The sequence below is a fragment of the Heteronotia binoei genome, chromosome 13, assembly GCF_032191835.1.
Source record: "Heteronotia binoei isolate CCM8104 ecotype False Entrance Well chromosome 13, APGP_CSIRO_Hbin_v1, whole genome shotgun sequence".
NCBI lineage: Eukaryota > Metazoa > Chordata > Lepidosauria > Squamata > Gekkonidae > Heteronotia > Heteronotia binoei.
Window position 1 is genome coordinate 51542881 of NC_083235.1, and position 13936 is coordinate 51556816.

The 13936-nt window shown below is 41.4% G+C and overlaps 1 protein-coding gene across 1 annotated transcript in view; it reads left to right on the forward strand.

Moving 5' to 3' along the window:
- The window catches only part of MAP2K6 (mitogen-activated protein kinase kinase 6), a 129278-nt gene extending 118744 nt beyond the window's left edge, over window positions 1-10534 (forward strand). The window contains exon 12 of the mRNA XM_060252309.1: window positions 6419-10534. Within this exon, the coding sequence (XP_060108292.1) occupies window positions 6419-6496 (78 nt within the window). The 3' untranslated portion in view covers window positions 6497-10534. The remainder of the gene's footprint in view (window positions 1-6418) is intronic.
- The last annotated feature ends 3402 nt before the right edge of the window (window positions 10535-13936 follow it).

Genomic DNA, 13936 nt, shown 5'->3' on the forward strand with positions numbered 1-13936 from the left:
CCAGTTAAATAAAATCTTTATTCTGTTTTGAAAGTTACTCTGCCGCAAGTGCCATTTAAAAAGGGTTTAAAAATAAAACAGCTCCTACATTTCCCTCAGGTTCTCTGATGGGTCATTAGCCTAAACAAATATCTGTATTAGGGTAGGACTGTTTGGTCATTGAAGTCAAAGAAAAGGAATACTTGGGGGCACCTCGATCATTGAAGAGAACTAAAAGGTTTTGGTGGGAAAATCTGTCTGTGAGTTGGGAAGTGACCAGAGTCTGTCATAGCAACCTTGTGCATTTCTGCTGAATTAGGATGTTGGATCATCTTTCAAATGTATCTCAACATTGTGGTATTTTATGGCTGACATTAATGTTGCAAGGTCCTGTGGTTTGGACCTTTCCTTCTCCCCCCCCCCCACTTCCCCATGGCAGCCGACCTTGCGGTACTGGAACAGACTAGTCTTTTTATGCCAACACTGCTTCCTTGCTTTTCTGTACAGTTGAGATTTGAGATGGAAAATGAGAGGGTGACTCAGCCACTGCGAAAGAAAGTCTAATTTTCTTATTTGAATTCTCTTTTCTTCTGCTTTATGCAGTGGTTTTCAGAATGAATGTGGAGAACTCTGGGGGTTTTTTTTTGGAAAGTTATTGGGGGTTTCCCAAGAAGAATATCATTAGTGGCAGACAAATTTCCCAGAAGGACAATTGTCCATCTAAAAACAAAAAGATTGTACAAAAGGATGTTGGGTCTGGTGGGCAGTAGCTAAACTGAGAATTTTCATAAACTGACCCTGCTCCATAGAGCACATCCTGGGGACATAGAGGGGTGGGTTGCCATTTGCAATGTAGAGGAGTTGTTCCTCTGCAGACATGCAGAAATGTTTGAGGACATGAGGAGATTTTTATGCTCCTGGCTCACCAAAATGATTGCATGAAGGGCATGGTATTTTGAAACCAGCAGTGCAATTCAGTGCAGAGTTACTCTAGTTTAAGCCCATAGATTTCAGTGACTAGCCTTGAGTGACTCTACATAGAATTGCACTATAGATGATGTGGAGATGCCGCAAACTAAATGAGTTTTGTAAATCGTTTTGTCCTAATGTATCCTGTCAAGTAACAAAGCCACAGAGGCCAAAATAAGGAGCACATATATCTACAAAAGAAATGGTTTTGTTGTTGTTCAGTCACACAGTCGAGTCCGACTCTTTGCAACCCCATGCACAAAGTCACGCCAGGCCCTCCTGTCTTCCACCATCCTCTGAAGTCTGCTCAAATTCATGTTAGTTACATCAGTAATGCTGTCCAGACATCTCATCTTTTGCCATCCCCTTCTTCTTTTGCCTTCTATCTTTCCCAGCATCAGGGTCTTCTCCATTGAGTGTTCCCTTCTCATTTGGTGGCCAAAGTATTTGAGCTCGGTAGTAGTCTGCATATAAAAATGTGTCAGAGAATGAACCTCCAGGGTCATCTAGTCCAACCCCCTGCACAATGCAGGAAACTCACAAATACCTCCCCCTAAATTCACAGGACCTTCATTGCTGTCAGATGGCCATCTAGCCTCTGTTTAAAAACCTCCAAGGAAGGAGAGCCCACCACTTCCCGAGGGAGCCTGTTTCACTGAGGAACCGCTCTAACTGTCAAAAAGTTCTTCCTAATGTTGAGACGGAAACTCTTTTGATTTAATTTCAACCCATTAGTTCTGGTCCTACCTTCTGGGGCCACTGAAAACAATTCCACACCCTCCTCTAGATGACAGCCCTTCAGATACTTGAAGATGGTGATCATATCACCTCTCAGCCACGTCCTCTCCAAGCTAAACATGCCCAGTTCCTTCAGCCTTTCTTCATAGGACTTGGTCTCCAGATCCCTCACCATCTTCGTTGCCCTCCTCTGGACCCGTTCCAGCTTGTCTATATCCTTCTTAAAATGTGGTGCCCAAATCTGAACACAATACTCCCGGTGAGGTCTTACCAGAGCAGAGTAAAGCGATACCATCACTTCATGTGATCTGGACACTACACTTCTGTTGATACAGCCCAAAATTGCATTTGCCTTTTTAGCCACCGCATCACACTATTGACTCATGTTCAGCGTATGGTCCACTAAGACCCCGAGATCTTTTTCGCACATACTACTGCTAAGACAACTCTCCTCCATCCAATAACTGTGCATTGGATTTTTCCAACCTAAATGCAGAACTTTACATTTATCCCTGTTAAAATTCATTTTATTTGCTTTAGCCCAGTTTTCCAGCCTGTCAAGGTCATCCTGTATCCTGTTTCTTTCTTCTACTGTATTTGCAACCCCTCCCAATTTAGTATCATCTGCAAACTTAATAAGCATTTCCTCTATTCCTTCATCCAGATCATTTATAAAGATGTTGAACAAAACAGGGCCCAGGATAGACCCTTGAGGCACTCCACTTGACACTCCTCTCCAAGAGGATGAAGAACCATTCAGAAGCACTCTGTGGGTGCGAGCTGTCTACCAGTTGCAGATCCACCTAATGGTGACAGGATCCAAACCACATTTTACCAACTTGTCAACAAGGATAGTATGTGGAACCTTATCAAAAGCCTTATTGAAATGATTAAATGATGTCTACAGCATTCCCCTGATCCAGCAAGGTAGTCACTTTCTCAAAAAAGAGATCTGATTAGTCTGACATTACTTGTTCTTGAGAAACCCATGCTGGCTCTTAGTAACCACAGCCATCCTTTCTGAATGTTCCAGGACTGACTGACTGATATGTTCTAAAACTTTTCCAGGTATAGACGTCAAGCTGACGGGTCAGTAGTTACCCAGATCCTCCTTTTTCCCCTTCTTGAAGATGGGGACAACATTCACTCGCCTCCAATCTTCTGGCATATCTCCTGTTCTCCAAGAATTCTCAAAAATACTAGCCAGAGGTTCAGAAATTACATCTGCAAGCTCTTTTAGAACCCTTGGAGCTTAGATAGTTCTGTGATGTCTCCATTTACTGTTTTCCACAAACAATATGGGGGAAGGATAGAAAATAGGGAGGGGGGATGCTAGTGATGGCCTTCTGCCCAAGCTTGAATCTAGATGCATTTTCTATGTTGGAAACTAAATTGGCACCCACTTACCCTCAGTTATTGTTAAACACTTAACAATAGCTAGACCCTTGTAAACCTGATACCCTCTTCCCCAGTTCAGACTCAGCATACACACAATACATACACAACATGTGAAAGTTACTAAACATTCCCTCACTCTAGAGACAGATGATGCCCTGCTAATGAAGTGGAGCATAGAAGCAGTTATACCCACTTCTCATTGCCTGGTTCACTGCAGCTTGTTTCTAGGACAGCTTTTCCTTGCATGGAAGAACTGCTGTTCCATTCTCTGAGGACTGGTCCACACACTACTCTGTCATATGCATTCTCCCTGCTTGTCACTTAATGTGGCTTCTGTACATGCTATTGAATAGGAATAGGTCTCACCTTTGTGAGCCATTACTTAGTAGTCTTTTGCCCATCCTGGCTTGTACTGTCTGCATTTCCATGCCTTTGCAACCTAAAAGAGTGAGAGACAGATTGTTCAGTTTCTCATGAGCAGAGCTGCACTTCCCCCTCCCCCACGCACCTTGACCCTCTGTCCAACTCTGTAACACCTTCACTAACTGATAAAAACTTATATTTGGAAAGTTATTTTAAGAAATTAAATAATTAAATATAAAACCATTCTTTCTTGGGATTTGGAAATTTATTTTAAGAAATTAAATATTTAAATTTCTCAAATTTGCCCTTTTTGGGCAAAATTATTGAGAGGGCAGTAGCGTTACAGCTGCAGAGTTTTCTGGATGATGCTTCCGTACTAGATCCCCACCAGTCTGGTTTTCGTCTGGGCCATGGGATGGAGACAGTGCTGGTCGCCCTGGTGGATGTCCTCCAGCGACATCTGGATCGAGGCAGGGTGGCGGTGCTGATGTTGTTAGATCTATCAGCAGCGTTTGATACAGTTGACCATCAGTTACTGACCCGCCACCTCGCCAACGCGGGGATTCAGGGGTTGCCTTTGCAATGGCTTTCCTCTTTCCTTGACAGTCGGGGACAAAGGGTGGCGATTGGAGGAGAACTGTCCCAGAGGCATCCACTTAATTGTGGGATGCCACAGGGGGCAGGCCTCTCCCCAATGTTGTTTAACATCTACATGCGTCCCCTTGTCCAGATTGACCGGAGGTATAGGCCGGGTTGTCATCAATATGCCGATGACACCCAGCTCTATCTACTGATGGATGGCCAGCATGGCTGTGTCCGAGAAAATTTGGACCTGGCGTTACAGGCTGTGACAGGATGGCTCAGGCTGAGCAGGCTGAAGTTGAATCCAGCGAAGACAGAAATCCTTTGCCTGAGTCGTGGCAGTCTGAGAGGAGACATCCCCCTACCAGGTTTTGACAGGGCGCCATTGGTAATGGCGCACAAGGTCAAGAGCTTGGGGATGCTACTGGAGCCTTCTCTGTCAGTGGAGGCCCAGATAGCAGCCACTGCCAAATCCGCCTTCTTTTATCTTAGACGGGCGAGGCAGTTGGCTCCCTTCCTGGAGCGTGACAATCTGGCAACAGTGATCCATGCAACGGTCACCTTGAGGTTGGATTACTGTAATGCCCTCTACATGGGGCTGCCCTTGTGCCTAACTTGGAAACTACAGCTGGTGCAGAACGCGGCAGCCAGGCTGCTATTCGGACTCCCTAGGTGGGAGCACATACAGCTGAGGCTGCAGGAACTGCACTGGCTGCCAATTGTGTACCGGATCCGTTACAAGGTGCTGGTCATTAAAGCCCTATATGACAAAGGGCCTGTCTACCTTAGGGACCGTCTCTCCATATATGTACCCCAGAGGGTGCTGAGATCAGGTTCACAAAATCTACTGATAATCCCCGGGCTGAAGGAGTCCAAACTGAAAAACACAAGGGAAAGGGCCTTCTCAATTATGGCTCCCCACTGGTGAAATCAATTACCAGAGGAGGTGCAGGCCCTGCGGAGTCTTGCCCAGTTCCGCAGGGCCTGCAGGACTACACTCTTTCAGCTGGCTTTTTCTTAATGCAGATCCAGCTGTACTGTCGTTATGATAAAGTCTGTATATGAGTAAGATCGGAAATTTTGAAAATGTAGCACTGAGTACAATCGTATGAAATCATTGGTTTTAATTAGATGGTTTTAAGGGAATTTTAAGGAAACTGTATAATGTTTAGATTATTGTTTTATTATGTAACCTTTGTATTTTATATTATGTTGTGAGCCGCGCTGAGCCTGCTTTGGCGGGGTATAAATTAAATATTGTTGTTGATAATATTATTATTAAAACCATTCTTCCTTGAGTGGTTTTATATTTATGACGCTTCCTTCACAAAAGAAAACTAATCGTTGTGATGCCTATGCAGTCCCATATGTTATTGCACATGCACAAGCCTAGTGCAGAAAGGTTTTTGAAGCTCAGAAGATGCCTGAAGGCATCCCCCTCTTCTCCACTGTTTCCCATCTCTTGCAGCGCGATAAAGAGGGGCAGAGCGCCTTTCCCGCAGTTTTCTCTCTGTTGTTGCTGAGAGAGGTTTGTTTCAGGAAGCTTTGTAGTTTTTCACCAGCACTAAACTGTGAACAGTTCTACCACAATACAGCTTCTATAGAGCCTCATGCCCTGAATATAGCACAAAAATGCAGCGTCTGTGGGTCAATGACATGGGAAAGGGGTCAGAGCACCCCAGGCATCCTTTGATCTTCAGAAATCTCTGTGTATGCATAGTACCCATGTGTGACTGCACAGGTGGCAACTCCATGAACAACAGATACAGTAAAGTGCAATCTTTATTTCCCTATTTGACTTCAATCCAGTGAGTTTGCTCCCATGCAAAATCTCTGCTCCATCATTGTATCATCAGGTTTCTATTTGGCACACATTGTGCATTTTGCTGCAGTTAAATGGTTGAAGTCAATATGGTTCTGTTATAAGTCCAATTTTAAAAGTACTTAGACAGGGGAGAACAGCAGCCACAGTTAAAATTCTTGGGTATCAGTGAATATGGATGTCAAATTTCTTATCCTTGCTGTTTCTACCTATAGGAGCTCATTTGACCATCACTTCTCCTTCTGTGTGATTTAAAAAAAAATTATGCTATTTTCTATTCATTGATTTTTTTTTATAAATGTTATTTGTGCATTAGTGGTATAATAAATGGTCTATGTTATGCATATAAATTGCATATAAAACTGTAAAGCATGCAAACAAATCTAGAAAACCAAGAGTGAAAACCTGGGACACTAAAACATATATTTTAAAAAATAAATAAATTTTAAAAGAAACAAAAGAAGGGACAGACTGGTCATTCCATAATATTAGGAGGGCTTCAGGGTTCAAACTGAAATTTTTTAACATGCCTTCTCTCATCTTTTTTCTTCCCCCCTTTTTTTTTAGCAACACCCTTTCTTCACCTTACACGAATCCAAAGAGACAGATGTGGCTTCTTTTGTCAAACTTATCCTGGGAAACTGAGAAATGGACTTATACACGAATGATTTTACCCTTCTGGGACTGGTGTGTTTGGGAGGAGGGCATGCGGCAGGGAAGTCCTGGAGAAGAACCTGCCTCTGACCCGTTTCTTTCTTTCTTTTTTGTAAGATCCTTAAATTTTTTAAAGGTTCTTTGGTATCCATAGTGACATAGAACGAACTGGTTAGTGAAATGAATTTTAATAAGGTTGTCAACCTTAAAGCAAAATTAAAAAGAGTGATTTAAGTATTTAAATGACTGTCAAGAATTCTCTAACCCTATTCTCAGCCTCCCCTTTTTCTGTTTCTTATCAAACCAGAATTGCTTTTGTTTATAGTAATAGGTGCTATGGTAGTTATGAAGTTCTATATAGAGTTATATTTTGTCCCTACCATTATTTTAATATTTATGTTAAGAGCTTGATTTGAATAGAATCTTTGTTTTTATTTTTATTTGGGAGTTCAGTGATGGGTGATATGGAAGGCTCCAGCAGCTGAAGCTACAAAAGATTAGTATTTATTGGGCTTTGCTGGGAAAGAGGAGGACCATATGGAATGGGGAACTATTTAAATTCGAGAAAAACAAGACTTATGTTTAGATGGCCCAACCCAGTTTAGGAGATCTGCATCCTCCTTTGGGAGATCTAAGGAGGAGGATTTGTTATTGAAAGACATCCAAGGATCCAGAAGCCTGCTGTTTGTGATGTTATTGGTGTCTTATTATCCTATTGTTTTGGTTTATACCTGCAGTCTTCATTGAATAATGATATGCTCAAAGAGGTGGTGGTGGAAATAATCTTCATTCCCTGGGGGATCTGGGATTAATACAGAAAGGAAACATATATGCATTTTTAAAAGATACATGGAAACTCAAAAGCCGTGCTAGCCTTTTGGTGGTTAGCTAAGCAATAGTGAGCCATAATCTGTAACCTCCAATTTAGCAAGTGGCCTTGTGGATAATGGTTAGTTCATTGTGCTTGACTGGAGAAAGGGAGATTCCTGAAAGCAAAATAGAATAAAGGAAATACAGAGTTCAATAAGAGGTCAAAGTCCAGGGAGATGGAAAGAATAATAATGCCAGTTTCAAGTTGGCAAAAATATGAATAGCCTGCCTTGGACACTCAGACCTTATGCATACACTTATATTTTGAACCACTTTCCTTTCTCCCTTCCCTCCCTCTACTTTTCCAGCTTTTCTGTTTCTGGAACTGAGTAACTCTTGCTCATGTCTGATACAGGTTGAAACAATCTCTGTCCAAAACTGAATTAAGGACTTAAATGCATAGGAGTTGTTGATTTGTCCTCACAGGGACAAATCCAAACTTGTATGGTAGCTGTTTCTAGAGGTGTGCACAACAGGCTCCTGCCTTTACAACTGTGATGATGGTTTACCTGGATCTCTAGGTTTATGCGACACATCTTCTCCTTGTTCAGATAAGACCAGGGCCACTGCAGTGCTGCTCAGTATGCCAGTGCTTGTTTTTGCTGATGAATCAGTTGCATTTCCTGAACTGAACATGGCAGTCTTAGTTATCTGTAATGGTAAATTGTGCTGCCAACATTTGGTACTGAAGGAACATGCTAGCATGAGAGATGTTGTCCTTTGACTTAGGGCACATTCTTTCTGCCCCTTTGCAGGGCATAGCATCGGTGTGAAGCAGCTCACTCAGAAGTCCAACAGTGGTTGTACAAGGTGATGTTCCAGAACACCAGTGTTTGTAACACAGACTTTGTTCAAGGAAGTTGTTGCCCTGCTTTCCTGCAGTCTGCACTTTACAACACAACTGGTTCTTTGTGTGTGGCTGTTGGAAACCTTTCAGGAGACATTCAACTGCAGACAAAATATAAGGCAGGTTCATATTTCATTGTAATATTAAAAGCCTAGGATGCCTTGTAACTTGCTTCTAGTTTTCCATTGTATGTGCTTAGGGTCCTCCCCTTTTTCCTTCAGTCATTCCTCCCCCCCCCCAATTGATTTTAAGCTGCTTTGATTGTCTTCAACTGTGACTAAAGCTCAGCCAATTGGTGTTTAGAACTGGTTCCAGCATCAATTCTCACTTTGAAAAACATGACATTTAAAACCAGCTTTTTGGTTTTCCTACATATAGATCTTGATGCTTGCTTTAAAGATTGTTTTTGCTGCTTTCCTCTTGGAATAGTGAGATTTGTTTGGATGCCACATCCTCTTGACCTCAGAACACCTTTATTTGAGTGCTGTGGTAACACACAGGCTGGATTAATATGACAGAATCAGTGTTAATAGAAGATCTTAATACTCCCACCAGTTTCCAGTAGTAAAAGAATGCCAGTGCTGTCTGCTGTAAGTCAGTCTAGAAAGCTGACGGTTCTGTGAATCAACACTACATGCCTCAGGTTTTATTTTAGGCATTAGATTGTAGATAGAGCCTAAGTTCCTTAATCACTTAGGTGCTTTTTTTGAGTTCTTCTGTCAGTTATGTCTTGGCATAATTTGGTTTTTGGCAGACGCAGAGACCTTTTCATAGTCTTTGAGTAAAGCATGCCTGGGTTATCTGTCCCTTCTAATCAAAGTTTTGAAATTCATGTGTTTGTTTTAAGTTAACATAATACATCATTTCTGCGGATATTTTTAAGCTGCTAAAGTATAGTCCAGATTTTTATTTTGCTCCTAAAGGTTGTCAATGGAGAGGAAATAGTTGATCACACAGTCCACCGAGGATAGGACCAGAATAGAGTGGGTTCCAACAAAAGGAAAATAGATTAAAGTTAGACATTAGAAGGAATCTAATTTGAAGGAATCCAATTTGCAGTGAAGCATGCTGCCTAGAGAGGTTGTGGAATCTTCATTCTTGAGGGATGTCAAGACAGGTCTGGTCAGGCGTTTATCGGAGTTAATGTTTTTTATATAGGCTAGGTTGCCTCTGGATAAGAAATGAACAGGATTCAATCTGCTTTGTGTGTGTGGTTCAGTGTTATAGTTTAGAAGGGCAAAAAAAAAAAATGAATTAAGAGTCACAATTATATTTCTGTAAGATATTTGAGATTTATTTAAGCAGATGGTAATGCCAAAGCATATTTTAGAGATTGAGAAATGCACATTGGTTTACTGGAAATTAACTAATTTCATTATCAGAACCTTCCAGGATTTCCATGGCTCCTTTGCTTATTATCCTAGCTTCCCATATGACGAGTGATACTGTTTCAGCAGAGAGTATGTATAACTGGGAAGTATGTGCCAGTACATGTGATGAGCACTTGCAGATGAGTGTTACCATGGACATACATAGCAGGATGCCCTAATTGGCACCAGCTTCCTGTTCAGCATGTGCATGGTTTCATACACAGAAATGAAATCTTTGTGTCATGTCGAAGTGGCCCAGAGTCACTCTCCTTTAATTGCAAGCAACTTTCAACTCTTCAGTCGTGATGTATAAGATGCAATGGGGATTCTAGAACAAACAATACCTTATGCACCCACTTACTCATATAGATGACATCTAGCTTTCCAGAGACTATTTTCCCCTCACTTTGTATGGCTTCAATCTTTGAATACATCTTATACAAGCAGAAGCTTATAGGGATTTTAAGAAATAGTTGTTGCAGGTCCTTAAAAACTATATATGAAACTGGGACTAGGTATGTTCAGCCCAGGAACAATGGGGGCTATATCTGGAAGACTGTCATTCTAGTAAGTGTTGATAATCTTAAATTCTATGATTGATCTATTTAATGTCAAAGTGCCTAATCCATTTTAGGTTCCTAAGCCACTGAAGTACTTTTGAATATTTTATGCTACATGACCTCTGTTCTTTCCCATGTTCTTCACTGGACAAACTAGTATTTTCTTTTTCTCTGCTTTCTAATGTGTAAAGCAATGGTTATTTGCCACAGAAGTCAAATAATGATGTCAAGCTCTAGAGATGGGTATGTCATTGTTTAAATATTGTTGTTTTCAGAGCAAAAAAAGAGCAAGGCACAGTCCGTGCATGGGGCTAAATACTGTTGTTGACACCAGCACATACAACCATGCATGATGCCAAATGAATAAACACTGCATAATAGATTCTTTGGGTGGTCACATTTATTACTAACTATCATTCTTTCTGTTGCGTATCTTAGAAGCTTATGAAGCAGTAACAATACCCCTTTGTGAGTATTCTTTGGAATGATAAAGGAAAAGGGATGACCTGGGACTTGATTACACATTTTGTTTTGCCCTCTTCTTGTTTAATTGACAAGCAGCTCTTGCATTGTTATTGATAATCACCAAGTTGTTGCTTTCTTTTCATCTCACGCCATACAACTTGGTGATTTTTTTCTACTTCCAGACATAGACTATGATTTTTTTTTTTAAACTTAAGAATGCTTTATTGAGTTAAGAAGTGCGATACAGATATAACAAACGAAAACCATGAGTATGCATCAAATATCAAAACATGACACCATGAAACATTACAGAGTGCAGTTACGAAAGTAATTGACAGGACATCAATATAGTGTGGTATGAGGCATTGGGGATTCTATTATCAGCATAAACTTTATCAATGAAAGGTCGCCATTTTTCTATAAAATTTGAGGAAGCAATTTGTTGGGAACGATGAGGGCCTAAGTCATAAGTGAGCTTATCCAGTGCAAAATAATCCCACAATTTTAACCACCAAGTTTGTCGTGAGGGGGGAGAGTGTTGTTTCCAAACTAGAGCTATTGCAAATTTAGCAGCCACAAACATGAGTGAGATCAATTCCTCTGCAGATTCGGGAATATTTGAGTTATCTAGAAGATTTAAAAGGGCAAATTCGGGCGTAAATGGAGGAGAGTATGATGTGAGTTCTTGTACTTCTTGATAGATTTGTCTCCAAAAGCTATTTATGATTGGGCAGTGCCACCAGGAGTGGAGAAAAGTGCCCCTCTGTCCACAGTTCTTGAAACAGAGGGGTGAGATGGAAGACGAGTGCGCTAGCTGCACTGGGGTACGGTACCATCGTGTGAGGACTTTAAGGGCTTGAAGTTGGACATTCATTGCTTTCGTTTTATATATGGAAGAACCCCAGATGGCTCGCCATTGCTCTTCAGTTAGTTCTATCTGCAAATCTCGAGCCCAGGCACCTTGATAGGAGTGCGGCTTTGCATTAAGGGGGCTGAGTAGCAATTGATATATTTTTGATATCAGTCCTTTGATCGGGATTGAATCACCAAATAGGATCTTTTCAAAGCCAGCAAGGTGGACGCGCAGAGGGGGACTGAAGGAATGTGTATCTAATAAATGTTTAAGTTGAAGGTATTCGAACCAGGGTAGTTGAAGGTCAGAGTCAGCCTCCAGAGTCACTTTATCTTTCAGTACCCCCTTAAGAAGAACATCAGCAAATCGGGTCAGTCCTAGATGTTTCCATTGCATAAACGAGTCTTTACTCAGCGCCGGAGCGAACCAGGGCTGTCTAACAAAAGTGGTTAAGGAGGAGGTTGGGGGAGCTAACTTATTACGGTGTTTACGCCAAACCTGCAGCATGGAGGCCAAAAAAGAGTTCGGAGAAGAAGTTTTGACGCGCTTAGACACACACCAGAGTTCCTCCTGGAAAGAGGGGGCCCTGAGATAAAAATCCTCGATCGACTTCCAGTCCGCCACGTAGGAGGACCTATAATATTTCACCAAATTAGTGAGGATAATAGCGTCATGGTAGTTTGAAATATCTGGGACAGCTAATCCACCCAGCGAAATAGGCCGTCTACTTGAGGCAAAGTTGAGCCTTGGCTTCCGATGCTGCCACACAAATTCATTTATTTGGGATTGCCATTTATGCAGCAGAGAGGCTGGAACACACAGAGGGACCGCCCGTAAATAGAACACAATCTTAGGTAGAATTAATGATTTAATTAGATAGATACACTCCAAAAGGGTGAAAAATTTTTTCCCCGAGTGGGATAGGAGAGAATTGATAGATTTGGAAATTTCTGTCTGGTTAACGGTTGGGAGAGTAGTGAAGTCTAACGGGATGTGAACACCAAGGTGTTTCCAAGATTTTCTAACCCATTTGTATCTGTAGTGCTTGCTGATAAAAGAAATAGAGGTAGAAGATAGGGTAATGGGGTGCAAGAGAGATTTATCAAAGTTTATGGTGAGGCCTGAGGCGAGAGCGAAGTCTGAAAGATGAGAGTGAGTTGCTGGAAGTGACGAGGAAGGGTTGGTAAGATACAAGGTTATATCATCTGCGAAGAGACTAACTTTAAAAGCTTCGGTCCCCACGAGAATACCATGGATGTGAGCATCGTTCCTGATTTTGATGGCCAACGGCTCAATTGCAAGAGCGAATAGTAGGGGCGAGAGAGGGCAGCCTTGCCGTGTGCCTCTAGACAGACTGAAAATAGCTGAGTTTAAGTTGTTAATCCGAAGTAGTGCTGAAGGAGAGAGATAGAGGGAGTCAATAAGAGTACGAAATTTGGGACCAAAATTCATTATTTCTAGTAAGGAGTGCAGGTAGAGAGGTTCGACCGAGTCAAAGGCCTTCTCTATGTCTATAGATAGGATGCAGGCATCCTGAACAGCTTTGGTTTTGCAATGATGAATCAAATTCAGTGTTTTTTGGGTGACATCAGTTAAGTCACGACCAGGGATGAAATCTGACTGATCAGAGGCAATATAATTTGCCATAAAACTATTCAGTCGCCTTGTTAAGATGCTAGTAAAAAGTTTGTAGTCGGTGTTTAAAAGAGATATCGGTCGGTAAGACTTGGGGTCTAATTCATCTCTCTCTTTTTTGTGTAAAACAATAATTTTGGCAAGACTCCAAGACTGAGGGACTGAGCCAGAATCGAGTTAAAAAGACATAGACTATGATAACATAGCTCTTTCCTCCATTAAAGAAGAGATCATAACCTCCCCCCCCCCGCCCTCTTAATCACTTGGGGTTCCTTTTCTATAAATTCTACATGGTCTCTCATCCTGTGTGTTGCTTCCATATACACATTTCTCTCTCTCACCTAGTGATAAATACAACACAACCCCAGGCCAAGTATTGGCACATCCAGTATTAGTGTGATCTTATACTGAACCTTTACAGCACACCTTCATTGGTGAGGGAAACATATATAGTAATTTTATCACATGGCAGCTTTCACATGGAATGCATGCAGATGTTTCAATTTTTAATAGGCAAAAGCCTACAAAATCCATACTCAATTCATCTTCACTTATGAGCAGATCTTTATAGCTCTATTTTGTTGGTGTGACAGCCAGTTTTCACCCACTGAGAATTCTTCATGGACATAAATAAACCACAGGCATTGTTGAGTAATGAAGAATTATGAATGGAAATCTCTGGCCCAAGTGGAGTATTACATTGTGTGGCCAGTTCCATTCATTAATTTTTATTACATTGCTACAGCTGTTTGAGTGTTGGAATCTAATGGTTCCTTGCTCTGTATAGTATGATTATAATATTTTTAAAGAACGTGCATGCTTTACAATCCA